At 46.1% G+C, this 27,395-nt stretch overlaps 1 protein-coding gene across 1 annotated transcript in view; it reads right to left on the bottom strand.

Annotated features, from left to right (window-relative positions):
* Window positions 1–27,395, bottom strand: part of PPME1 (protein phosphatase methylesterase 1) — a 491,485-nt gene that overhangs the window by 144,103 nt on the left and 319,987 nt on the right. Inside the window, exon 10 of the mRNA XM_069640139.1 lies at window positions 13,388–13,517. Within this exon, the coding sequence (XP_069496240.1) occupies window positions 13,388–13,517 (130 nt within the window). The remainder of the gene's footprint in view (window positions 1–13,387; window positions 13,518–27,395) is intronic.

The following is a 27,395-nucleotide window of genomic DNA, read 5'->3' as shown; positions in this document are numbered from 1 at the left end:
TCACTGGAACAGGCCATGCTTAGCCAAGCCAGATTTCACCTTGCCAAATTTGGGAAAACCAGGTTTGATGTTGTGGCCCCTGTTATGTGGAACATAATTCCGCTGCACCTTAAGCTATCCATCTCGCTTGTTGATTTAAAAAAAAAAGCCAAAGACCTTTCTGTTTACGGCCCCTTAGCTTCCATTTTCTCTTCTGGATTCCTGCGCTCCTTCTTTGATTGTCTAATTGTTTCATGTTTTGTGTGCTCCTTGAGGCATGCAGGTGATTTGGCGCGTTATGAAGAATTAAAATAAATAAAAGTCACCGCTTTAGGGGGAGTAAAATCACAAGTTATTTTTAGATTACTTGCAGTAATTCAAGGGTAGTAGACCCTGTTTGTAACGCATCAACACTCCACTAAGGAATCAGGTAGTAAACCAACCCTGTTACCAGGATGCTTTTCTGAATAGTGAAACACAATATCAAGGAACACTTTAAACTACATTGTTAGGCAAAGTTTGTATGCAGTACCCTCTGGGAACAATACAAACAACTGAGTACAGGTATAGGAAACCCAACCTTTGGTATAAGCATGTACTACACAGTTTTGGTCGCGTGTTGAGCAGCCGGCTTATCTCACGAGGGATCAATGTGAGCTATAGTGGAGTTAGAGATTTACAGTTACAGGTATTCTAATAAACTTATACTAAAGGTTTCTTGAATAAATAATTACTAATTTATCAGTCAGTTAGAATAAGCCTTCTTCGGAAAGGAGCAATATAATAGTAACACTCAAATACACTTTATGAATTACACATTCTTAATCTCTAAATCAGTAGATACCCTTTTGGGATGGCCCACAGACACTACCTACACCCTCAGGTGACTTCAATTGTTAGGGTGCTGGGGACATTACTATATCACTGTTGCATTTAGAATCATATAGTAATAAGTCAAAGGAAAAGATTATTTAGAACATACAAGAGACAACAAAAATTCTTAAGCAGGCAAATACTTTTGGATCCCCCCCAGAAAGAGTCATTCAGTAGAATAGGCTAAGCCAAACTCAATGGGCAAAAGTCTTATAAAGGATGAAGCACCTCTGGTAGGTAAATGGAATTAGGAGTCTTTGATGAAAAGAAGAATCAAATGTAGGGCCACAAGCTGATTAAACTTGTGAGTGGTAGAAGATGCAAGCAACTCTACGGAAAGAGGTTAAGTTCTCTCAGACTTTGTACTGTACCATTAAAATGAAAAGATGCCGCAGATGACTCCTGTGCAGCTCTGCAGGTCTCACTGTTCCTGGGCCTCAGTCGTGGGGACAAGAGGGAGGATGTCTCAACTCATGCAATACACTGGGACGGTCATAACTTGCAACCCGCAAACTTCACTTTCAGTGGCTGTTCAGTGTTTCAGCTCCTTGCGTCTACCGCAAATAGCAACACTGCAGTTCCTGGCTGTCGAGATGGACTTTCCTTGCTTCTGGGGTCCTACACTCTGTTGAGGGGGCTCAGTCCTGCTTCCTGGAGCTCATGGCCAGCTAAAAAGCAACGCACCCGATCTGGTGTTCCTCTCCCTGGCTATTCTGTTCCAGCAGCAACTGCAGTGGGATCTCAACCAGCTCCGAGAGGATGTCTAGGTGGCTTACTTTGGAGCCGATTGGTCCCACCAACTGAAGTCGGCCTGGCAGGGCTTCTCTAGTCGAAACAAAATTCGAGTTTCAGCACAGCAGTAGGGCTTCAACGGGCAAACCAATGGTCGAGGAGTTGCAGCAGGCCTCCTCTTCAAGTTCTTCTTTGGTTCCTTCGTCCAGTGGTCGACTCTGCCTTCCAAGCCAAAAAGCCTTGCCTTTTAGGCAGATGTCTCCCATTCATTCCAGCCTAGCTGTTGTCACCCAGCAGGGTGGCTGTCCTTGCCGGACAGCCAGCCGGCCAATCACCTAAGAGTGGATTCCTGTCTCCTAGGAGACCAAGCACAGCGAGTTTCGGGCACCTCCCCTGCTTCCTGCCCCTGCCAGACACCCTGGATCCAGAGGCGGCCTTCACTCGTGAACCCCGCCAAAGGCGAAGCGAACAAATGGACCAAACCTGGTTTGGCGCGCATAGTAAATCTCAAGGACCTTTCCACAAAGAAATGGCAAAAAAGGCTGGGGCTATTTTGACAAAAATGGCACCCAGGGGTGCTTTAATGCAGCTGCAAGTGCAGCCCGCGGTAAAAGTACACCACGGTAGTTAAAAGTAAACCACTGCCACCAGCCATTCATCAAGGAAAAGGTAACAAAAATAACACGAGAAGCTAGACAATGGGGATACTAAGTAACCCCTCCAGCACCCTATTGTAAGAGTGTGTGATGAGTCTAGAAAGTTACAAATGTAAGTAAAGTCAATTTCACTTCACTGCTCTTGGAAACAGTTTATCCAAGAGAAGGTAGTTCAACCTTTGGGAAATCTGAGACTTCCCTGTGCCACTGCACTGAAGGTGCTGTGTGACACCATGTAAAAGATGATGCCTATGGAGTTGGTCAGGCTCCACAACCAAAAGAAACAGTGTTCAAAATCACATTAAAGATACGAGAGTGGGAAAAAGGGTATCACTCTCTCCAGGATAAAAATTCAAGTGCTCAAAATCCGGCAAAGTGGCTAGGGGTCTCTAAGGTAGAGAGAAAGTAGCACATTTCTGAGAATTCTCGCTAATAGGACTGCTGGCCGCCAATGAGCCTGGTGCCCATTAAGGTTCAGAGGGTGGCCAGGTAACCAGTTAGAGCAGCAGACAAGTACATCAGCAGGAGAGAGAGGTGGATGCAGATTAGCAGGGGAGGAAAGTGCTTAGGAAGAGCAAGTTGGATGCAGTGTGGCCCCCAGCCCCAGAAAGCCTTGTGGACAATACAGAGGGTCTTGAACATGATCCTTGCAGCCAGTGGGGAGATATCAGGGGTGGAGAGATATCAGGCTGGAGTGATACAATCCCGGGGCTTGAGGCCAAGGTCTTGCAGTGCTGTTCTGGATTAGTTGCAAAGGGTGAAGAGTAGAGGCAGGCAATTTAGAAGAACAAGTTACTTACCTTATCTGGTAACATTCTTTCGATGGGATGTTTCTCCGACGTATTCCAAATCTATGACTAGTAATGACCGCAGCAAAGCACCAAAGCTGCGGTCATTACTTGTAATAGATTTGGAATACGTCGGAGGACACAATCCCCTCGAAAGAGGCTGTTGCAGTAGTCCAGCCTAGAGAGAACCAGGGCTCTGGAGGCAGTGAGCTTCTGGGGGAAGGAGAGGAAAGGAAGAATACCTCTGAGGAGGTGCAGCTGGTAGTGGCACTTCTTAGAGACGTCTGTGATGTGAGGAGAGAAGAAGAGGGTGTAGTCGAAGAGGATACCAACGTTTTTTGCCTCGCAGGAAGGCACAAGTAGAGGGCCCAAGGAGGGTGACCAGAGTAAAGTCCCAATGAGAAGGATCTCAGTCTTACTGGCATTAAGGCAGAGATTGTTCGAGGTACAACATTCCTGAATTGCGGATAGACAGTCAGGAATGAGCATGAGAGGAGAGGAGGCCGAGGGGAAAACAAAGAGCCGAGTGTCATCTGCCTAGCAATGAAAGTTAGGAGAGAAGGAAGAGATGAGGTGGGCTAGAGGGGCCAAGTAATGGTTGAGTAGCCAGGGTGAGAGGTAAGATCCCTGGGAACCACCACATTTGGAGAGCGAGGTGGTGGAGAGAAAGGATACCAGTTGGACCTGGGCAGGTCGATCGTAGAGTAAGGAGCTCAACCAGGATAGAGCCTGATGAGTGATACCAAGGTTGTCACAGGGACCATGGATCAAAATGGCGTGGCTGACCGCGTCGAAAGCAGAGGAAAGATCAAGGAGGAGGACAGAAGGAATCAAGGATTATGGGTCAGTATTTTCACAATTCCCATTGGGGGAACGACAATCAATATATTCCATGGCCACATATATAACTTAACTTCCGGTGCAGGAAAGTGTATTTATGAGTTAGAGAGAATGACACCAGGAATGACATTAGCCATAGGTGACATAAAAGGCCTGTTAGCAGCCATTCTAAGGGAGAGAGTTAATGACATTTGTAAGCGAGCAGGATACGCAAGTGTGACTGCACAAAACACGACACATGATGGAGCGTCATTTAATAATTGCAGAGAAGATGTATGGTGGGTGCTCCGAGTACAATATCTCGATATATCAGATATGGGCGCAATTATGGTTAGGAAAATGGGAGTAAGAAGACCCAGTTTCCTTCATTCATGAGAAATGGCGCCTTGAGATGAGAACCGGGAAATAAGGGAGAATTATTTTAGCACATTTTGTCTCATTGTGTCAGGCACTGCATCAGATCCATGCTTTAAATCACAGGACATACAGCATGTGCACTAGTATTAAAGAGGGAATTTAGAAAAGTTTAAAATCGTTATTTTCAAAAAGCCTCTGGAATCGTGTTGAAAATGTTCTCTGGTTTGTTTTTGGGATAGAAACGTAGAGGCAAAGCCCTGTGTGCTAAAGAAAATAAAAGGTCCCAATTTGTTAAATAGAATCACTAATCTGGTCCAAAAACAGGAAAGAACACACCCTTAAAAGGACAGATGAGCAGTTCCCATACAACCGCTAGGTGGGAAAATCAGAAAATGTTAGTTGGGTTGTGGAGTACATTTAGATAGGGGAGTATAGGTTACCAGTTGCTCAATAAAAGGCTACATACAGGGTTTCTTTATTTGAAATTCCATTTGCTCCCTTTTGCAGGAAACGTAGAAGAGATTTCCAATAGGAAATATTGCAGGAGCAGGCTGATGGACGTAAGAGTACGTAGAGGGCTGAGTGGACAAGCAGAGTGTTCCCTTCCAGCTAATACGAAACCCGATTCATAACTAGCTGCATAGTTTGTAAATCACTGGGATGCTGAGGAAGTAAGCTTGCTCAAATTTCATGGAAGGGTAAGAGTCCCAGGTGGGGGCAACACTGGTAGAATAAGAACAGGAAAAACCAGTTAAGGCCATTTGTTTCAGAGCCATCTGGTGAGGAATGTAGACCACCTAATCAAAGAGCAGAACAGGGTTTTCAACCAAAAGGAAAGATCAAACTCTCAACGGGGTAGCTATGGCTGATCAGAGAGGCTTACCTCATGGAAGGAAAGCAGGTTGGTCGTGAAGGAAGTCAAATAATGACCCTCAGTGAATAAACCACATTGTTATACTGAAAATATACACTTTAATAAACATCAATTAGAATAAGTTCAAATAAGTACTACTGGTTAAACATAACACGTAGTAAAATACAGTGCATGCAGAAAAACACTAATGGCCCAAAACAACCGTAACCACTCCTAAACTAAGTGTAGGATCACTACCTACCATACACATAGGACTATTGGCGTGTGGGATCCTTAGTCTAAATATATTCACAGAGACATAACCGATCATGCCAACCCAAGAATAATTTGACATTATTCCTATACAGTCCAATGTAGCATACATGTTACAAATGCATCCCATACATTAAATACAACACATGAGGAAGAAGAATGGGTTAATACTTTAGCAACTGAGCCCAAAGGGCCAGCAAAGGATGGCATACAGTTAGATTTCTAGCACCAGACTCATCATCTCAATACACTGCTTGAAATAGGACAATAGAAAAAGTAACTAGGCGTTAAGCACAGTAGCAAGTTATTTATAAACAGGAGCGTAATGTTGGACTTTGATAGGTGGTATATGCCAAAATTCCAGATCCTGGACCTAAAAATTCCAAGACTAAAGTGGAATCCAGGAAAAATGTCTATTTACAGTTAAGTACCTCAGAGTCACTTTATTAGAGTTCCAGGGCGGTTTAAAAGTTCCCTCACAAAGAATACATGTCTGTGTTAGGCAAGATAGTGGGCAGTATCCTTTGGGAGACTACACCAACCTTGTCCTCCTGGCAATAGGTAACCCAACCTTTGGTATAAGCCTGTACTACACAGGTTGGTAGTGTGGCTGAGCAGCCAGGCTTATCTCAAGAGGGGTAAATGTGAGCAGTAGGGTTTTTACACAGAGATTCACAGTGACAAGTATTCAAATAAGCTCTTACACGCAGGGTTTCTTGCGTAAACAATTATTAATTTAACAGTCAGTTATATAAGCCTTCTTCAGAAGGGAGCAAAACATGGAACACTTAAAATATACTTCAATACACACTCCGTTTCTCTAAATCAGATGATACCCATTGGGGATTGCACACAGACACTCCCTACACCCTCAGGTGACTTAAATAGCTAGGACACTGTGGACATTGATTTATCACTGTTACGTTTAGAGCAATACTGAGTTTGGTGCAAAAGTTAGATAGGGGAATCAAACAAAGGTTAACAAATAATTCATAAACTGGTAGGTACTTTTTGAACCCCCCAATGCAAAGCAAATTAGCCCTTTCCTTGGGGAAAGGAAAAATCACAAAGTCAGGAGGTGAGAAGAGTCTCTCAGGGAACCAGGACAGACAATGTTAGTTGAGCAAAGTCTAGCGACTAGTGGAGCTGGAGATGATCTTGCAGGCGAGTAAAAGTCTTGCACAATGTTTTTAGAAAAGTTTGTAGAAATTAAATTACTGAAGGTCCAGAAGCTGGGAGGCTTGTGAGGGGCAAAGCTGCAAGTAACTCTGCAAGCGTAACCAACACAAGTCTCAACTGCGAACAAGTAAGGCTACACAACAAGAGGCAAGTCCTCTCAACTAGAAGAAAGGATTCCAGCTGGCTTCTGTTCCTGTGTAGCTCTGCAGATCCTGTTCCTGGGCCTCAGTCTTGGGGATAAGAGGGAGGACGTCTGGGGACTCCTGCACTACAATTTGAAGGTTGGCGGCAGCAATGGGCAAACTTCATTTCAGCAGCACTTCGCTTCCGTTTCAGCTCCTCCTGTCTATAGCAAATAGCATCAATGTGGTCTCACGGATACCACTCTGGACTTTCCTCGCATCTGGGGTCCAGCACACTGTTGAGGTGGCTCAGGCTTGGGCAGTCCTGCTTCAAGGGATTCCAAAGAAGCTTCCTGGAGCTTGGGTGCGACTTAAAGACACTCACTCGATTCTGGTGTTCCTCTCCCTGACACTTCGGTTCCTGCAGCAGCAATGGAAGTACAGCCAGCTCCGAGAGGATTTCCAGATGAGCTCTTCTTGGGGTCGATTGGTCCCACCAACCCAAGGGGAGAAGTCATCCTTTACAGGTCTTCTCTAGTCTAGGTTAATTCGGAGCTTCAGCACTGCAGCAGGGCTTCAACGGGCAAACCAACGGTCCAGGAGTTGCAGCAGGCGTCTCTTCCAAGTTCTTCTTCGGATTCCTTCATCCAGTGGTCGACTCTGCCTTCCAAGCATAAAGCCTTGCCGTTTATGCAGGTTTCTCCAATTCATTCGTAGCCTAGCTGTCAATCACACAGCAGGGTGGCTCTCCTCTGAGGACAGCCCCCCTGCCAATCACCTTTGGGTGCATTCCTGTAACCAAGGAGACTAAGCAAAGGGAGTTCTCGGGCAACTCCCTCGCTTCCTGCCCTGCTAGACATGCTGGAGCCAGAGACGGGCTTCACCAGTGAATCCCACCAAAGACAAAATGAACAAAGGCACCAAACCTGGTTTGTCGCGCAGAGTAAATCTCAAAAAGGACCTTTCCAACAAGAAATGGAGAAAAAAGAAGACCGGGGCCTTTTTGACAAAATGGGAACCCATGGGTGTCTTACTGCAGCTGCAATTGCAGCCCGCGGTAAAAACACACAATGGTTGGAAAAAGTAAACCACTGCCAACAGCCATTAATTGGAGAAAGGGTAACATAAGAATGTTACATGAGAAACTAGACAAAGGGGATACTAAGTAACCCCTCCAGCACCCTATTGTAAGATGGTGTGTGCTGGGTCTAGAAAGTTACAAAATGTAAGTAAAGTAAATTTCACTTCACTGTTCTTGGAAACAGTTAATCAAAGAGAAGGCATTTAATCCAAATCACAGAAAAATACATGAGTGGGAAAAAGGTCTCACTCTCTCCAGGTTACAAATGAAAAGGCCTAAAGTCCAGCAAAAAGAGCTGGGGGTCTCTAAGGTAGAGGGGAATTAGCATATTTCTGAGAATGCTCCCTAATAGTCTGCATGCACATGTGCAGTTTAGTTGAATAGTCAGATAAGTGAGATCTACCCAGCAGGTGCAAAGAAGGCAGCAATCTACCACAGAAAACGCAAAAGTATGCCCTCACAAAGGGTTCGAGTCCCAGAGACCCCAGGAAGAAGAGAAGCAAAAGCAGGATTCGGGCTACTGTAGACAAACATCAAACCGTGCAAGAAGGGGCTGTGCAGAAACCACCACAGACCAAAGGGTTCCCACTGAGGGTGAATTCAAAGAATAACCCACCCTGCCAGGACCCAATGGAATGGCCAAACAACCCGGTAAGAATGGATTCTGATTCAGGTTGAGTTACAGGATCCTATCACCCAGGTACAGGAAACCCAGACCAATGACGACACAGACTAACCAAAGAAACCTAGAAGTCTGAGGAATCGGACTTAGTGGATCAGGACAGCTCAGAGGGCATCATGGGGCAGCCAGCTAGCATAAAACAATCCCACAAGGGAAACAAAAAGTGCAGGTGATCCAGGAGAGCACAGACAAACTGCAGCGAAGGGGTATTGGTGTCTCACTACGCTCCTGGATGACCACAGTTTCCTACCTCAAGGTGGCCGAGCACAGGACGTTCTACCCATCCAGTAAGGGGACAAGCGGAAGGACAAGGACAACTCGGTAAGGACACCCAGCAGCCAAAACAGGCAAGTGGTGCTTAAGGAACAGGATACAGCGCCTAACCAGTATGGCCAAACCTGGTCGAAATACTGCACAAATCGTAGCAGAGTTTAGAAAACTACAGGAGAAATGGTGCAGGGTCAGGGTGTGCCTGAGATATTCCCATTCACTCATATGTTAGCTTCAATCAAACTAAAGGGAAGCCACAAAAATGTTTGAGGCCAGTGTGACTAATCGAGGGAATTCATCCCTTCTCAAAAAGGGGGAGCCACTCACTTTGAGGCTAGGGAGGTGGGCCTGCTCCGCAAGACCCACCCTAGGGTTCTGGGCAATAGGAACCTCACTGGGAGTGACTTCCCCCCCTTAGTGAAAAGGACTCATTCCCACAAGTAACTCCCTATACAAGTCACTGTATCTGCCAACACAGTAAAGAAGAATGCGCCATCCTTTTTGTTTGGCTCCAGGCAATGCTGGATCAATGTTAGGCACGATTGTATGCAGTACCCTCTGGGTGCACTACAACAACCCTGACATCCTGGCAGTAGGAACCCAACCTTTGGTATAATTCTGTACTACACAGGTTGGTAGTCTGGCTGAGCAGCCAGGCTTCTCTCAAGAGGGGTCAATGTGAGCTGTAGGGGAGTTACACAGAGATACACAGGTACAAGTACTTATTAATTTGTCAGTTAGAGTAAGCCTTCTTCAGAAGGGAGCAATATAAAAGTAACACTCAAATAAACTTGAAAACACACACTCTTAATATTCTAAAATCAGTGAAGACCCTTTTGGGATGGCAAACAGTCACCACCTACACCCTCAGGTGACTTTAATAGCTCCGGTGCTGGGGACATTAATATCTTACTGTTGCATTTAAAATACTTTTAGACATTGGTTAAAGGAAAAGGTTATTAGCACAAACAAGAGATCACAAATATTCTTCAGCAGGCAAATACATTTAGATCCACTAAGCAGAGTCATTCAGTTATAACAGGTTAAGCCAAAGTCAATGGGCAAATGTCTTATATGGGCTGAAGCACTTCTGGTGGGTAAGTAGGAAAAGTCTTTGCACAATGTTCTAGAAGTCTTTGAAGAAAAGAAGAATCAATGTAGAGCCACAAGCTGTTTAGACTTGTGAGTAGTAGAAGATGCAAGCAACTCGACAACAAGAGGTAAGTTCTCTCAGACTTTACAGTACCTTTGTATTGGAGAAAGGTGCAGCAGATGACTTCTGTTCCTGTGCAGCTCTGCAGATCTCTCTGTTCCTGGGCCTCAGATGTGGGGACAAGAGGGAGGACGTCTGGGGACTCCCGCACTGCAATGGGACCGTCAACGCTCGCAACCGGCAATCTTTCCAACAAGTGGCACTTCGGTGTTTCAGCTCCTCGCGACTACCGCAAATAGCAACATCGCGGTTTCTGGCAGTGGAGATGGACTTTCCTTGCTTCTGGGGTCCTGCACTATGTTGAGGGGGCTCAGGCTCGGTCAGTCCTGCTTCCTGAGAGTCTGGGGGATCTTCCTGGAGCTCTTGGCCAACTTAAAAGCAACACACACAATCTGGTGTTCATCTCCCTGGCTATTCGGTTTCCAGAAGCAGCTCTGTGGAAAGGCAATCAGCTCTGAGAGAATGTCCAGGTGGCTTACTTTGGAGTTGATTGTCCCACCAACTCATGGGAGAAGTCGTCCTTGCAGGGGCTTCTCTGTCGATACAAATTTGGAGTTTCAGCACAGCAGCAGGGCTTCACCGGACACCAACGGCCCAGGAGTTGCAGCAGGCATCATCTTCCAAGTTCTTCTTCGGTTCCTTCGTCCAGTGGTCGACTCTGCCTTCCAAGCCAAAAGCCTTGCCTTTTATTCAGTTCTCTCCCAGTCACCCAGCAGGGTGTTTGTCCTTGCCAGACAGTCAGCCGGCCAATCACTACAGAGTGTATTTGGGTCTCCTAGGAGACTAAGCACAGGGAGTTTTGGCACCTCCCTCACTTCCTGCCTACCCCAGACACCCTGGAACCAGAGGCGGGCTTCATTCGTGAATCCCGCCAAAGGCAAAGCGAACAAAGGGACCAAACCTGGTTTGGCGCGCAGAGTAAATCTCAAGAAGGGCCTTTCCACAAAGAAATGGCGAAAAAAGAAGATGATTGTGGCCATTTTGACAACAAATTGCACCCTTGGGTGCTTTACTGCAGCTGCGAACGCAGCCCGCGGGTAATGCACACCATGGTAGTTCAAATTAAACCACTGCCACCAGCCATTCAGTGAGGAAAGGGTATCAAAAATGTTACATGAGAAGCTAGACAAAGGGGATACTAGGTAACCCCGTCCAGCACCCTATTGTAAGTTAGTGTGTGCTGGGTCTAGAAAGTTACAAATGTAAGTAAAGTCAATTTCACTTTACTGCGCTGGGAAACAGTTTATCCAGAGAAGGTAGATAAACCTTTGGTTAATCTGAAATACTTTCCCTGTGCCACTGGACTGAAGGTGCTGTGTGACAATGCAAAAGATGATGCCTATGGAGTTTGTCAGGTCCCATAACCAAAAGAAACACAAAGTTCAGAAATCACATTAAAATACATGAGAGGGCGGGGAAAAAGGGTCTCACCCTGTCCAGGTTTAAAAATATCAAGTCCTCAAAATCCAGCAAAGTTGCTGGGGGTCTCTAAGGTGGAGGGAATTGGCACATTTCTGAGAATTCTCCCTAACAATCAATCACGACACCTGAAGGAAAATTGAATATCCTTTAAGAACAAACTAGTATGTAAGAAGGATGAGTGGATCAGAGAAGAGGAGAGAGCCATATGCAGGGGAAGCTCTCTAATGTAGCTAGACCTTGGAGGCCCGGCGCAGAGTATTCGCAGAGCCCAGAGCAAGACACCAGAGACTGGGCAACCCAAACAGCGAAAAAGCTGCTGTCAGGATATAGCTTGGAGGACCGACCAACGTGGTAGTGCAACCACAGAAGCACCATGGTGGGCCTGGGGCCCGTCTAACAAGGCCAACACCCGTCGAAGTGGGAGGTCTGAAACCTCCAGTGAGCAAGCCTTCGCTGAGCGCGGCAAGCTACATAGATGCAGAGAGTTGGGAGTTACGAAGCCGGGGAGATGCAAAACCAATGAAGCAGACCATTGTGAGGACCAAACCCTGAAACGCCACACACAACCAACAAAGGTACCAGGGTGGAATGGAGAAGGGGGGACCGCTGGGGGAACATAAAAGTGAAGGAAGTAAGGCAAACTACAATACTGATGTTGGGACATTTAAAAATAATAAGTAGACATCACGAGAAACCAAGGAAAGCTTTTTCTTTATTATTCTAAACACATTGAAGAAATGTCCAATATGTGTTCGACTCCTAACGAATTTTGCCCTAACCGTATCCGAATCCCAACAGACAATACAAAATGCATTTTAAAGACCAATTTGAAGAACATCTTCATGACTGGGATTTTCACGAAACAATGAGAAGTCCGAAAAAGGGTTATATTCCCCACATGATGTGTAAGCCAAGGAGTCAGAGGCTGAACAGGTTCCCAATTTGCTAAATAGTTGAGATAGCTGCCCAAGCAGAGGGAACCATGTGCAGAATGTCATTGCGACCTAAGGAGATATCTATGATGCAAGCCATAGAACACAAACCACCGAGGGGGCTAGGATAAGAGGAAGCAGTACAGCCAATTCGCAAACTGATCCCTAGAGAGGCTTAACTTGGGTTAAACAGAATGAATGTCCACACCAAAGCTGCAATAGTCCTTAAGGCTGTAATATGCGCCACGCTTGTCACTAGTGGTGCGGCAGCAATGAAAAGACTATTTGAAGCACTGAGGTACCAGAGACTTATATGGACACTGAACCTTTGTCTTCTCTGTGCCTGTGGGATTTATAGTCTTTGGCAGAAATCCAGATGTGTTGCTTTCCTTTGAGCCAGTAAGCTCTTGACACAGTACATGAACACTGTCTATTAGGGACCATGAAAAGAGCTTTGGCCTATCTCGTTATCACTGATCAAATCATTGTCTGTTGTGTATGCCGTCACAGTGCATGTATGACGTGACAGAGCTTTAATTTAAGGCAGCCAAGCTCTTTGGGAAGAACACTAGTTAATGAAGAAGTGACTATCCTTAAATGTGTATTTTTATATTTTCAGAGAAATTAATCTAAAAGACATGCATGGGACTCGGGTAATACACATACTCTGATGCATTCCCAACAATCCTCATGGTAACTGGTCCCAGAAGCAGAACAGCCCGCGTATATATATTCATTAAAAGAATGGCCTTGCAAACAATGTTTGCCAACAGGTGCCAGAGATCTTTGCAGTCAATAAGTACCACAAAATAAATTAGAATGTGCACAAGAAAATCCATCTTCACTTTCCAAAGACATCCAACGCATTAAGCAGAAAAAACAGGCTGTGGGCTTGAGATTCTGGTGGCACCAGCAAATCATGTACCAAAAAGGAAATATTTCTTTAAAATATTACACAGACGCCTGCAGTGCTACGATGCACTGGTCACTCGCATACATGTACCCTCAGTATGAAGGAATGTGGAGAGGGCATATTAGCACCTATAATTTGCATCATACACAGCACTATTAAATAATCTGTTGGTGTCACAATACTTTAAACACAGGGGCAACTTAATGTACATTTTCAACCTACCTGCCAATAGCAGTTGTTTTGGAACCGGAACACTAAGAAAGAGGTTGGATAATCCTCTGAACCACCCGTCCCAGTACTTTTCTGTATGGGATAGATCGATTCTCCATGTGTACTGGTGTTCTTTTTTTATCTGCAAAGGTTAAAAGAAATCGATCAGTAGTCCACCACCATAAAAAGAATAAACAGAGCAAAAGGGAAGAAGCAATAGCAAACCACGGATCAACTGCTGAAACGTTGCATCAAACTATGGAGAAGATTAAAAAATGATCTTTCAAACACACTGCACAAATAACACTTTAGTGAATGCCTACTACAATAATGAACAGCAGGACAGTGCACAGAGTTAAGGATCTCGAACAGAAAAAAGCCACACTAACCTGTAGATGGATGTTTACAGTACAGTCCTTCAGTACCCCGTTAGGGGAATTCTCAGAAATGTGCCAATTCCCCCCTACCTTAGAGACCCCCAGCTCTTTTTGCTGGACTTTAGGACTTTATCTCATGTATGTTTTTGTGATTTATACCGTTTCTTTTGACTTTGGAGTCTGACAAATGCCATAGGCATCTTTGCATTGTGACACACAGCACCTTCAGTGCAGTGGTACAGGGAAGTCTTAGATTTCCTAAAGCTTTAAATACCTTCACTGCTCTAGGAAACAGTAGTTTCACCAAGAGAAGTGAAATTGACTACTTAAATTTTGTAACTTTCAAGACCCAGCACACACTATCTTACCATAGGGTGCTGGAGGGGTTACTTAGTATCCCCTTTGTCTAGTTTCTCATGTAACAATTTTATGTTACCTTTTCTACAATGAATGGCTGGTGGCAGTGGTTTACTTTTTACTACCTTTGTGTTTTTACCGTGGGCTGCAATTGCAGCAAGACACCCATGGGTTCCCATTTTGTAAAAATGGCCCTGATGGTCTTTTTTTTGCCATTTCTTGTTGGAAAGGTCCTTCTTCAGATTTACTATGCACGCCAAACCACGTTTGGTCCCTTTGTTTTGTCTTTGGCGGGATTCACTCGTGAAGCCCTCCTCTGGCTCCAGCGTGTCTAGAAGGGCAGGAAGCGAGGGAGGTGCCGGAAACTCCTTGTGCTTAGCCTCCTTGGTTACAGGAATGCACCCAAGGGTGATTGGCTGGAGGGCTGTCCTCGAGGACAGCCACCCTCTATGTGTTTGACAGCTAGGCTGCGAATGAATAGGAGAAACCTGCATAACAAGCAAGGCTTTTTGCTTGGGAAGGCAGTCTCGACCACTGGACAAAGGAATCTGAAGAAGAACTTGTAAGAGACGCCTGCTGCAACTCCTGGACCGTTGGATTGCCCAGTGAAGCACTGCTGCTGTGCTGAAGCTCTGAATTAGTTTCGACTATAGAAGCCCTGCAAGGACGACTTCTCCCCTTGAGTTGATGGGACCAATCAACTCCAAAGTGAACTCGTTTGGACATCCTCTCGGAGCTGGCTGTACTTCCACTGCTGCTGCTGGAACCAGTGAGAGGAACACCAAACTGAGTGCATCGCTTTTAAGACGACCCATGCTAAAGGAAGATCCTCCGGACTCCCTTGAAGCAGGACTGCCCAAGCCTGAGCCACCTTAGAGTGCTGGACCCCAGATGTGAGGAAGGTCCAGAGTGGTATCCATGAGACCACGGTGGTGCTATTTGCTATAGACGCAAGGAGCTGAAACCGCAAAGTGCCACTGAATTGAAGTTTGCCGATAGCTGCCGCCGACTTTGCCATTGCAGTGCAGGAGTCCTCTCTCCCACACACTATCTTACCACAGGGTGCTGGAGGGCGTTACTTAGTATCCCCTTTGTCTAGTTTCTCATGTAACATTTTTATGTTACCCTTTCTACAATTCATGGCTGGTGGCAGTGGTTTACTTTTTACTACCATTGTGTGTTTTTACCGCGGGCAGCAATTGCAGCCTTGTTAAAGCACCCATGGGTGCCCATTTTGTCAAAATGGCCCTGGTCGTCTTTTCGCCATTTCATGTTGGAAAGGTCCTTCTTGAGATTTACTCTGCACACCAAACCAGGTTTGGCCCCTGTTTGTTTGGTCTTTGGCGAGATTCGCAGGTGAAACCCGCCTCTGGATCCATTTTGTCTGGCAGGGGCAAGAAGTGAGGGAGGTGCCCGAAACTCCCTGTGCTTAATCCCCTTGGTTACTGTTAGGCATGATTGTATGTAGTACCCTTTGGGTGCACTGCAAGAACCTTGACCTCCTGGCAATAGAGACCCAACCTTTGGTATAAGTCTGAACTACTGTAACGCTCACCTGATTCCCGTAGAGGCGCCGGTCTTGACTGGGCGTATACCGTATCTTCAAAGGTGATGTGTAACACGGCTGGCTCTTTGGGCTGGACCTCTGTGCACTGTTTGTCTGACTCGAAGGGTAAGATGTCTGCAGATAGAAAATATGTGATTAAGGAACTGGGTTATTGAATGTCTCTCTCTTCTTCCCTTTCTCTTCTCCTGTAGAACCCCAAAGGTTAACGCTCTCACCTTAGGTAAGTGAACGCCGTGCTCTCCATCTGCCTCGGGGCAGGGTGCTGTAACCAGTTTCTTCACTGGATAAGGGGAGCAGGCCTCTTGACTTCAGAGGACTGCTGTCCGTCGTTTACTGCACGAACGGTAAGTTTCGAGTAATTCTAATGTCTTTAAAGTCTTTAGTAATGATGTTTCTTGTTTTGCAGGGTTCCGGCGATGGCGGATGACGGGCTGAAGTGAGTTGAAGATGGAGCCCGTGTGATGAATAGAAGCGCCTGGAAGCACATAAGTAAGCGCTTGCTGCCTGCTTCACGATGCGCTCTAACTGTCTTTTTATTTTGCAGGTACAAGTTCGGAGCGGCTGCAGGGTGCCGGAATACCCACTGGGTTAGATGTGGAAAGGAGTAATGGCACGTGAGTATTAAAGTTCCCCAATGTCTTTAAACGCACCTTGTTTTGTCTTTCAGATGCGGGATGCAGCGCCGAAGGCCTCCGGAGCGTGCGAAGAGTTGGTAAGCTTTTGTCTTTCAGATGCCGGAATGCAGCGCGAGGCGTTGGTGACAGCCGATGGACCAGGTAAGTGAAGAGCTGTCACTGAAGACCGTAATGCTAACCTGTTCTTTCTTGTCTTTATAGGTGTTGCTGAAGACTGGATTCAGGATGGTAAGCCTTTTTCCCTTAGGCCCAGGATCAGATGCAGAAGACACGATGAGCGTTCTTCTGCAGAGGATGCAGAATAACGCAAAGCAAGATTCATCCATCGGGTGTGGTTTAAATAGCCTCCTGTAGTGCTTAGGTGTCTCCTTCCACAGCCACGCCTAGGTAAGAAAAGAGTTCCTGCTTTCCAGAAGAGTTCCAGTGTTCTGAATCTAGGGAGTGGCTCCTGCCCCACCCAACAGGAAAAGTAGTTCCAAACAGAAGAGGATCAGAGGCTCAACTGGCAGGCAAGTAAGCAGCATGGTCTGCTGCAGGTAAGTCCACCCAAGCATTATGAGCCCGGCGCTTCCAGCGCTCGGACCGGGCATATTTATGAGCCTGGTGCCACTGGCGCCAGGACTGGGTCCAAAAGGTCCCAATTGGGACTGGTTGGCACTCGGAACCTGGGTTATGGATCTGCTTCCAAGGGAGTTGGGAAAACCCTGACCTTTTGGAAGCAGAGATCATGACAACTACACAGGTTGGTAGTGTGGCTGAGCAGCCAGGCTCATCTCAAGAGGGTTCTTGCTGTGTTCAATTTTACTGCTCCTAGGTTTGCTGACAGCACATCAAAACCGCCTCACTCTGGTTGGACGATCAAACCCACGGACAGACTCTCCCAACTAGTCTCTCCTGATGAAGACCACCACAACTACAAGCTTCTACCAAGCCATTGTGGCCGAAACACAACTGTGTCGATCACTTGTGGCACAACTGTGAAAATACCCTTTGTTGTATGTTTCCATTTTAGTGTTGTGTACACAGTTTTTGTTCAAAACACACCCGGGTTGAAAAACAGCCTCGGCAGCACTCACTTGATTTACTTGTTTCACCAACCTTCTATACTCATATGTGCTTGTCAATAGGGGACTCATCCTCCACATCCTGATGAGGGTGCACAACTGCACTTCCCTATGTTTTTTGTATTGAAATCTGTCCGTTACTGCTTTCGTGCTTAGCAAAAGCTTTGTAATAATTTAAGACATTGGTTTTTGAGATTGAAATAAATATGTCCAAAAACTGGATTGTTGTGAGGATCTCGCATCCTGATTATTTTTTGTTATCAATACATGTACCCTCAGGACTCTGCCAGGCGCCCTTTATTATTTCCTTGGACATCCAGGCAGCCAATCCCCTTTGGGTGCATTCCTGTAACCGTTCTGCGGATTTGGCACCTTTTCAAGGAGCACAGAAGAAGACAGAAAATCGCGGTTGAATTCTCATTGTTAGAAAGGTCCAGCACTCTGGTGAGGGGACTTTTCGGATTTGATTTGTGTCTCTGGGGATCCACCAGGATGCCCACGAAGTTTCAGCAAGATTCAGAATTCTGAAGACTGTGCACCGCACGATGGCTTGAGGTCCCAGGGTATTGGGGTATTGCAACAACGCAAGGTTGCAGCAATGCGTGGGATGGCTCAAAATGCAAGTCTTCTTGAGTCTAGTGGGTCTCACCAGGCTCGAGGTCGGGGTCGTCATTTTCGGAGTCCCCAGGTCTATTGGAAGGAAGGGCTACAGCAGGCTCCGGTTACACAACAGGCACACCAGTCGCTGGAAACCGTCTCAGCCGCTTTGCCTTCATCTTCCTCTTCAGTTTCGGTTCCAGTGGTCAACTTTTCTTCAGCTTCCAGGTTCGCAGTATTTATCAGGAATTCCAGCACAACCTCTGCATTCTCACCCCGCATTTTACAAGAAGGGACCGTCTGGTTGTCCAATCAGGACAGCCAGCACCCCACTGGGATTGGTTACCATTCAAGCAAGGTGTAAGACAAAAGGCTGGGGAGTTTTGGACACCTCCCTCACTTCCTCCTCTCACAGACAGACTGGAGCCTGGGCGGGGAGTCCAGGGGACTCCCACCCCAGATAAAAATCACACAAAGGAATTTCCCACCCAAGATGTCAGGGGAAGGAAGAAGAAACGACAAGAAACACTAAAATGCCAAAAAAAAAAAAAAAGACCGGGGCCATTTTGGTAAAATGAACACCCTTAGGTGCCTTTACTGCAGCTGTGAACACAGCCTGTGGTGAAGGTGCACCAAATTAATACAAGTAATCAATGCCACCAGCCATTGAAGGTAAGCTTGAAGATAAAAATACCCCACTAGTAAAGCAAAAGGTTCTGGAATTGACCCAGGTCCGGATGATTTACCAGCAAATTACCTCAAAGTAATTATTTTTGGTGAAATGACATGGAACCCTGTCCTTCATATGCATAGTGCATAGCGCGGCCGCTATCTTTAACCCATGATGAGAATCATGGTTGGTGTATCATAAAAATCTAGAAGCTAATTGTTGAGGGTTTTAAAAAGTCTCCCTCTGTGGTAGGCCTTGGAAAAGCCAAACTTGGGCAACACGGTTATCTCAAAGAGTACTAGACTTAACCACTCTAAGGTGGCAAGGAGGGACAGTCAGGCCAAACTAAGGCGGAAGTGGGTACTGTTGTGAAGTGGGTACTGTTGTGAAGTACAGTTAACACCTCACAAACGGGATAAGTGAAATGTCAAAGGACTGGTAAGTACACAAATAATGTAGTTTATTATTCTTTTGCACTGTAATCACAATTTAGACACTCAAAAGGAGTGTACAAAATTCATAAACAAAATGTAAAATGCTAAATTAGGGAAAAGGTTGTTTGCACATAAAAACACACAGGCCTCCTACTTACCCAGCAGCTCATAACACCAATGGGCTTCAGATGTCTTAACACTATCTAGTGAGAGTCTGTCTGTAGCAGACACACAATTCTGAAGGAGTCACAGGCGAGAAGCTCTAGGAGAGGCCACTCCCATAAGAAATCCTGGGCAAAGGAGCAGCAAATTCAGTGCAAAAACAGCAAGTAGAAAGGTGACATAGGGAACATAAGGTTGCAGAGTTCTGGGGTAACCAATACCATGCCTGGTTTCCAAAAGGATGCCCCAAGAATTACTGACACAACCACCATCACCTTGGACCAGCCCCATAAGGCGCTATGCTCAGAAGGGCGTTGGGCAAAAATCAAACCCAATGGGCAGGGGGAGCAGATGAGGGCAGAAAAAGATATATGGGATCTCATGTCCTGTTAAACATCCAGAAATAAAGAACTAGTCCCAAGCAACAGTAAATTGCTGTGGCTGGGCATGTGGATGTGTTTATATAGCACTTTCGCCAAAGCGTTTTACATAGAGCAATATTGTGATGATTCACGGGACATATTCACTTCTCTCCTGTGAGGTTAGAGAGGTGAGCCTGTGTTAGGTACGTTTTTCTTAAGTTAGATTGGACTCCACAAGATGTAGCCCTTGGTTTCAGGACCCCAACTTCTAATATAGGCCTGTACTACCCAAGGTTGGTAGAGTGGCAGAGTAGCCAGGATTATTTTAGGAGGAGTAGGAAGATTGTGAGCTGTAAATCAGTACACCGAAATAAAAACATACAGATCCAAAGAAACACTTAGACACCACTTCTAGATATATCCAAAAATAGTTTATATATACACACAAGGCAGTTAGAAACTCAAGAAATACTGTACAAACTAACAACATCTGACATACATCAGGATAATAAAAAGGAAATAAAGCAGGCAGACAAGCAAAAGCACTTATTTCGCATGGCTGGTTACCCTACAATAAATATTTCAATCCTCTTGAAGTTGGCATTGCTCGTTTCCTCCATAACCTGAACTGAAGGACGCTATTCTAGTTAGGGAAAAGAATGCCTAGACCTTACAAAGAATATTTAGTGTTTCTTACCTGTTAATGTTGCTTCTTTGCATTCTTGACTTATGACAATATTGCTACAAGAAGGCTTCTCCAAAGCTCCTGTGTACTTGAAAACAGGAATGCCAAAGAGTTAGGCAAGAATTGATGTAGTGACCCTGTGGGAGACGACACAACCCTTGTCCTCTTAGTATTGGGTAACCCACCTTTTGGTATAAGCCTGTACTACACAAGTTGGTAGTGTGACTGAGAAGCCAGACCCATCTCAAGAGGGGTAAATGTGAGCTGTAGAGCTGTAGCAATGAAATCCACAAATGCAAGTAGTCAACATTTACACTCAAGGTTTTTGTTATAAATAATTATTTAGTTAACAGTAGTTTTTAAATAAGCATTCTTTAAAAAGGGAAATATATGCAACAATCAAATATACTTTAAAATACTTTTCCAGAATCAACACAAAGCTAGTAGATACTCTTTGGAGATACTTCTTACACACTTCCTACACCCTAAGGCGACTTCACTAACTAGGACAGTGTTGGCATCTATATATCACTAGTATACTTTGTAGATTCTCAGGTTTGTAGAAAGGGAAGAAAGCAGGTTAAACAGGTTCTCACAGCATACGAGCATCTTCCAGTGAAGTCTAGATAAAAACCTTTCCCAGCAATAATAGTTAAAAACCAAGTTATGACCTATGAGGGACAGTAAGTATCAAAGTCAAATGGACAAGACTAGTCTACAGGGAGCCAAGGTCAATTGGAGCACAGTCTATGGAGCTGAGGCACTTCTTAGATAGCCAAGTCTTACACAGAGTTAGAGAGTTTGTTGAAGAAAAATCACTGTAGGGTCACAGGCTGTTACACTTGTGAAGGGTAGAGCTGAAATGAACTCTAGCAAAGTAGCTACTGCAAGTCTCAACAGAGAAGAGTGTAGCAAAAGACACTGAGGTAAGTACCACAAATCTGAACAGTACCTTTGGTTAGAAGAGTCGTCCAGATGACTTCTGTCTGGTTGCAGTGATGCAGATCCTGGCTACCTGGGCCTCAGTCATGGTGTCAAGAGGCAGGACGTCTGGAGGACTCCTGCGGCAGCAATTCAGAGATCAGCGGCACTTCGCGGTATCAGCGCTCGGTAAACAGCACCACCGCGGATCTTGGATACCGGTTGGGCTTCCTTCACTCCTTGGGTCCTGCACTCTGGTGAGGAGACTAGAGTTCTGGTCGTCCTGCTTCTGCAGGGTTCTGGGGAGACTCCTCGAGCTTCTGGCCTAATCACAGACATTGCACTTGACTACGGATGCCTCAACCCCTGGCACTCGGTTCTTGCAGCAGCAAAGAAGTACAGCCAGTCGGGGAAGATGGTCCAATGGAGTTCGTCTTAGGGTTAGTTGGTCCCACTAACCCAAGGGAAGAAGTCGACCTTTACAGAGCTTCTCTTGTCGATCGGAAAAAGGAGTTTCAGCACAGCAGCAGGGCTTCACCGGATAATTCAAAGGCCCAGGATGAAGCAGCAAGCTTTGTTCACGGTTTCTTTGTCGGGTTGCTCTTTCCAGTGGTCGAATGTCTTCAGTCCACAAGTCTCGCCTTTTAAGCAGGTTTCTCCCATTCATGAACAGCGTAGCTGTCACTCAAACATCAGGGTGGCTGTCCTTCAAGCACAGCCAGCCTATAAGGACTGGGTGCATTCAGGCATTCCTAACGACAAAAGACAGGGGAGTTTCGGGAACCTACCGCACTTCCTGCCCTGCCAGACACACTGGAGCCAGAGGCGGGTTTCGGTACTAAAGCCCGCCAAAGGCAAAACTAACAAAGGGCTCAAACCTGGCTTGGCGCTCAGAGTAAAACCCAAGCAAGACCTCACAAACAGAAAATGGCAAGAAAAAAGAAGACTGTAGCCATTTCCACATAATGGTCACCCACGGGTGCTATACTGCAGCTGAGGATTCAGCCGGCAGTAGAAAAGCACAATGGTAGGAAAATTAAACCACTGTCACCAGATATTTAAAATTAGTGAGGGTAACATAAAAAATGTTACATGAGTAACCCCCCCAGCACTCCACATGAGATGGTGTGTGCTGTACCTACAAAGAGAAAAGATAAGTAAAGTCAATTTCACTTTCATTCTTGGGAACAGTAGTTCACACAAGAAAAGGTAGTTAAAACTTATGAGAAATGTAAAGGATTTTTCTGTGACACTGCACTGAAGGTGCTGGGTGTCACCATACAAAAAGTAGATGCCTATGGAGTTTGTCAGACTCCAAAAACAAAGGAAACATGTAATCCAAATCAGGTCAAAACACATGGGAGTGTGTGAAAAAGGGCTCACTAAATCCAGGGTTAAATATAAAAAGTCCTGAAGTGAAGCAAAACCGATGGGGGTCTCTAAGGTTGAAGGAAATTAGCACAGAAATGAGAATTCTCCCTAACAAACAGTTCTGAGGAAAATCTCAGTACAGGTACGTAGCAAGTTAGTAGTTCTTTGTAAAGTCACAGGAGATTTGGAGTAGCCTTCCATGAAGGGGCCTAAGCTATTCGGCCTGGGCGACTGGTAATGGGTGAACACCCAAACAGTAGACACAGTGCTCAAAAAACAAAGACTCAACACAACTGGCTTAAGATCAGTTACCAAGAGCCCCTCAATAGGTTTGTGAGTTCCGTGAAGGAACTCCCTGACCTGCTTTACTATGAACCCCTCAGACCATCACTGCTGCAGAAGACGCAATCTGAACAAACCACTCTTCGCTATTGTAATACAACTTCCAGTATTCAAATACAACACAAATCCACTGAGAAGAGTTGACGAGAAATGCTGATCACTCCTCTGTGGCCAGAAGAGAACACTGTAATGAGTGGAAACCACAGAGTAATAAAGAGTACTTCAGGGAATGTTGGGGAGAATTCTCAGAAATGTGCTAATTCCCCCTCTACCTTAGAGACCCCCAGCTCTTTTGCTGGTTGTCAGGACTTTTAGTTTCTAACCTGGAGAGAGTGAGACCTTTTTTCCCCATTCACTCATGTATTTTTCTGTGATTTTCAGCGGCACAGGGAAGTCTCAGATTTCCCAAAGGTTTAAATACATTCTCTTGGTGAAACTACTGTTTACAATAGGGTGCTGGAGGGGTTACTTAGTATCCCCTTTGTCTAGTTTCTCATGTAACATTTTTATGTTACCCTTCCTACAATGAATGGCTGGTGGCAGTGGTTCACTTTTTCCTACCATTGTGCGTTTTTAGCACAGGCTGCAATTGCAGCTGCAGTAAGACACCCATGGGTGCCTATTTTGTCAAAGATGGCACCAGTCTTCTTTTCACCATTTCTTGTTGGAAAGGTCCTTCTAGAGATTTATTCTGTGCGCCAAACTAGGTTTGGTCCTCCCTTTGTTTTGTCTTTGGGGGGGATTCACTGGGGAAGCCCGCCTCTGGCTCCAGTGTGTCTAGCAGGGCAGGAAGCGAGGAAGGTGCCCGAAACTCACTTTGCTTAGTCTCCTTGGTTACAGGAATGCACCCAAGGGTGATTGGCTGGAGGGCTGTCCTCGGAGGACACCCACCCTCGTGTGATTGACAGCTAGGCTGCGAATGAATGGGAGAAACCTGCATAAAAGGCAAGGCTTTTGGTTTGGAAGACAGAGTCGACCACTGGACTAAGGAATCCGAAGAAGAACTTTGATGAGATGCCTGCTGCAACGCCTGGACCGTTGGTTTGCCCGGTGAAGCCCTGCTGCAGCTCCCAATTAGTCTCGACTAGAGAAGACCTGCAAAGGACAACTTGTCCATTTGGGTTGGTGGGAACAATCAACCCCAAGACGAGCGAATCTGCAAATCCTCTTGGCGCTGGCTGTACTTCCATTGCTGCTGCAGGAACCGAAGTGCCAGGGAGGGGTACACCATGATCGAGGTAGTCTCTTTAAATCAGACCCAAGCTCCAGGAAGAACCTCTGGACTCCCTTGAAGCAGGACTGACCAGGCCTGATCCACCTCAACAGAGTGCTGGACCCAAGATGCAAGGAAAGTCCAGAGTGGTATCCAAGAGAGACCGCAGTGGTGCTATTTGCTATAGACGTGAGCAGCTGAAAGTACGAAGTGCTGCTGAATTGAAGTTTGCCCCTTGCTGCCGCCAACCTTCAAATTGTAGTGCAGGAGTCCCCACGACCGAGGCCCAGGAACAACAGGATCTGCAGAGCTACACGGGAACAGAAGCCAGCTGGAACCATTTCTTCTAACCAAAGGTACTGAAAAGTTAAGAGGACTTACCTCTTGTGGTGGAACCTTACTTATTCTCAGTTGAGACTCGTCTTGGTTACCCTTGCAGAGTTGCTTGCAGCTTTGCCCCTCACAAGATTCCCATGTTGTGGCCCTTCAGTGATTTAATTTCTTCAAACCTTTCTAAAAACATTGTACTTACCTTCAAGAAGATCTCCAGCTCCCCTAGACTTTGCTCAACTAACATTGTCTGTCCTGGTTCCCCGAGAGACTCTTCTTGCCTCTGACTTTGCGTTTTACCTTTCTCCCAGTAAAGGGTTAATTTGCTTTGCATTTGAGGGTTCAAAAAGTATTTACCAGTTCATGAATTATTTGTTAGCCTTTGTTTTATTACCCTATGTAACCTTTGCACCAAACTCAGTATTGCTCTAAATGTGCCTGTGATAAATCAATGTCCCCAGTGTCCTAGCTATTTAAGTCACCTGAGTGTGTAGGAAGTGTGTGTGCCACCCCCAATGGGTATCATCTGATTTAGAGAAACAGAGTGTGTTTTCAAGTATTTTTTTTAAGTGTTACATGTTTTGCTCCCTTCTGAAGAAGGCTTCTATAACTGACGAACAAGTTAGTCTCTTACCTGGTAACGTTCTTTCGATGGGATGGTCCGACGACGTATTCCATATCTATGACAGTAATCACCACAGCTGTGCTGCTTCGGAATATTTTCGGCGTCTGCGTCCTGTGTCGATGAAGTCGATACGCTGTCCTCGAGGGCCTCCGTCGAGCCGACGTCACCGGATGTTATAAGTGTTACGCTCACCTGGTTCCCACGGGGGCGTCGACCGGAACTGGGCCACTGTTACTTACACCAGCGTGACGTGTAGCGCCGAGAAGACTGACTGGACTGGCCCGCTCAGCCTAGTTTGTCTGGCTCGCAAGAATATTCTTCTGCAAAGGAGAAGAGGAATTAACCACCCGTGGAATTGAGTGTCAACCCACCTTCCCCACTCCCGTTGTCTTCCCACTGATCACTCTTGATGTCCCCTCCTTAGTCTCACCTGATGGTTTGGAAGGATGAGCTCTCCATCCTGCGTCGACCGCAGGGGCGCGTTGACGACCAGTTACTTCACTGGCGTAGAGGAATTGGTGAGTTCCAGTATTGACTGTAAAGTCCAATTGTTCATAAGAGTTCAAATGTCTGCTCTTCACTCTGTCCGATTCCTTGCAAGTTGCCGATTAATCCACTCGAAGATTTCCAAATGGCACTCGGTAACATTCAGGTAAGTCTATTGTGTTTTTCCCCTTAGGGGCTGGGGTACGGCGATGAAGCAGAGTTGACTGTGCCGACCCGAGATGAGGTGAGACCCCCGTGGTAAATCAGGTAAGTTTTGTGGGGGGTAACTGGTATTGTCCTTGCTTTCTCCCCTTAGGGGCCGGGGTACGGCGATGAAGCAGAGTTGACTGCGCCGACCCGAAATGAGGCGAGTACCTCCCGTGGTAAATCAGGTAAGTCCTTGGGGGTAGCTTGTATGGCCTTAGAGAGTCCCCTTGCTCACCTTGCTGTCTTTGTCTCCTTAGGTGTCGGAGGGCGGCCGCGAGATGGAGAGAGCGTGATGGAATGCTGAAGTACCGCCAAGCAGGTGAGTTCAGCGCGGCGCCGTAGGAATGCGAAGCGATGCTTCAAAAGACTTCTGTCTTTCAGTTCCGTGGCGAAATGGATCAGGATCCAGGTAAGGATTAAAGTTAAAACTCCTGTTCTAACCTTTATCCCTTTTGTCTTCTTGTTTCAGGAGTCCCAGGACTGAAGCGGGCGTGGCTGAAGACTGGAGCTGCTGAAAACACGGTGAGCGTTACGCTGCAGCAAGCAGAATAACGCAAAGCACGTGTGGCTGTCCGGGTGTGGTTTAAATAGCCTTGGAAGAAGATCCAGGTAAGTATTCTTCCACAGCCCCACCCAAGTAACAAAATAGTCCCTTCAGTAAAATAGTCCCTCCTAAGCCTCATTTGGCTTGAGTCTTCAAGCAGCATGGTCTGCCTCAGGTGAGTATGCAGCATGGTCTGCTTCAGGTAAGTTATCAATAATGAGCCTGGCGCCCATGGCGCCAGGACTGCATCCAAACAGCCCCTAACTGGGGCTTTTGGGCATGCTCCAAGTGGCATGATGCCTGCTTCCGGGGCTGCTGGGCCTGGTCTTCCGGGGGCAGGCATCATGACAATAAGTAGGACGCACGTAGCCTCAGTTGTAGTTTTTTCCCCCAGAACGTGTGGCACCAAACCACTGCCAGTCTGACCACAGAAAGCCTTGCGGAAACGTAAGCTGCAATCGCATAAGAAATTCTGTAGCGGGGCAGGTAGGGAGGGAGCGATATGGAATACGTCGTCGGACCATCCCATCGAAAGAACGTTACTAGGTAAGAGTAACTTGTTCTTCGAGGGGATTGGGTCCTCCGACGTATTCCATATCTATGACAGACTCCCAAAGCAGTACCAACGTATGGAGGAGGGAAAATAATTTAGAATATAGAAATTTAGAATGCCCAATCAAATTGCAGAGTAAAGGACCGCCTTTCCAAAGGCCAGATCCTGCCCATGGATAGAATCGAGGGAGTATTGACGTACAAAAGTATGTTAAAAAGCCCAAGTGGCTGCATCACAGATGTTACGAATAGGAACACCCTCTGCAGGGCAGTAGAGGCAGCCATAACCCTAGTAGAATGGGCCCGTAAGCCTACCGGAGGGTCCTTACCCGCCAAGCGGTAACATTCAGAAATTACCAAGATAATCCATCTAGACAAAGTGTGCTTAGTCACAGCTTGTCCCAAACGCCTTCCAGCGTAACCAATAAAGAGCTGATAGTCCACTCTGACCCGGGATATACGTGAAATGTAGAAACTTAAAGCTCTCCTAGGGTCCAACCTACGGAGCCTCTCCTCTTC

The sequence above is a fragment of the Ambystoma mexicanum genome, chromosome 7q (genome assembly GCF_040938575.1).
Source record: "Ambystoma mexicanum isolate Mex_15411 chromosome 7q, UKY_AmexF1_1, whole genome shotgun sequence".
In the NCBI taxonomy this organism is placed as follows: domain Eukaryota; kingdom Metazoa; phylum Chordata; class Amphibia; order Caudata; family Ambystomatidae; genus Ambystoma; species Ambystoma mexicanum.
Note: the sequence above shows the minus strand (reverse complement) of the source record. Positions and strands in the feature narration are given on the sequence as shown.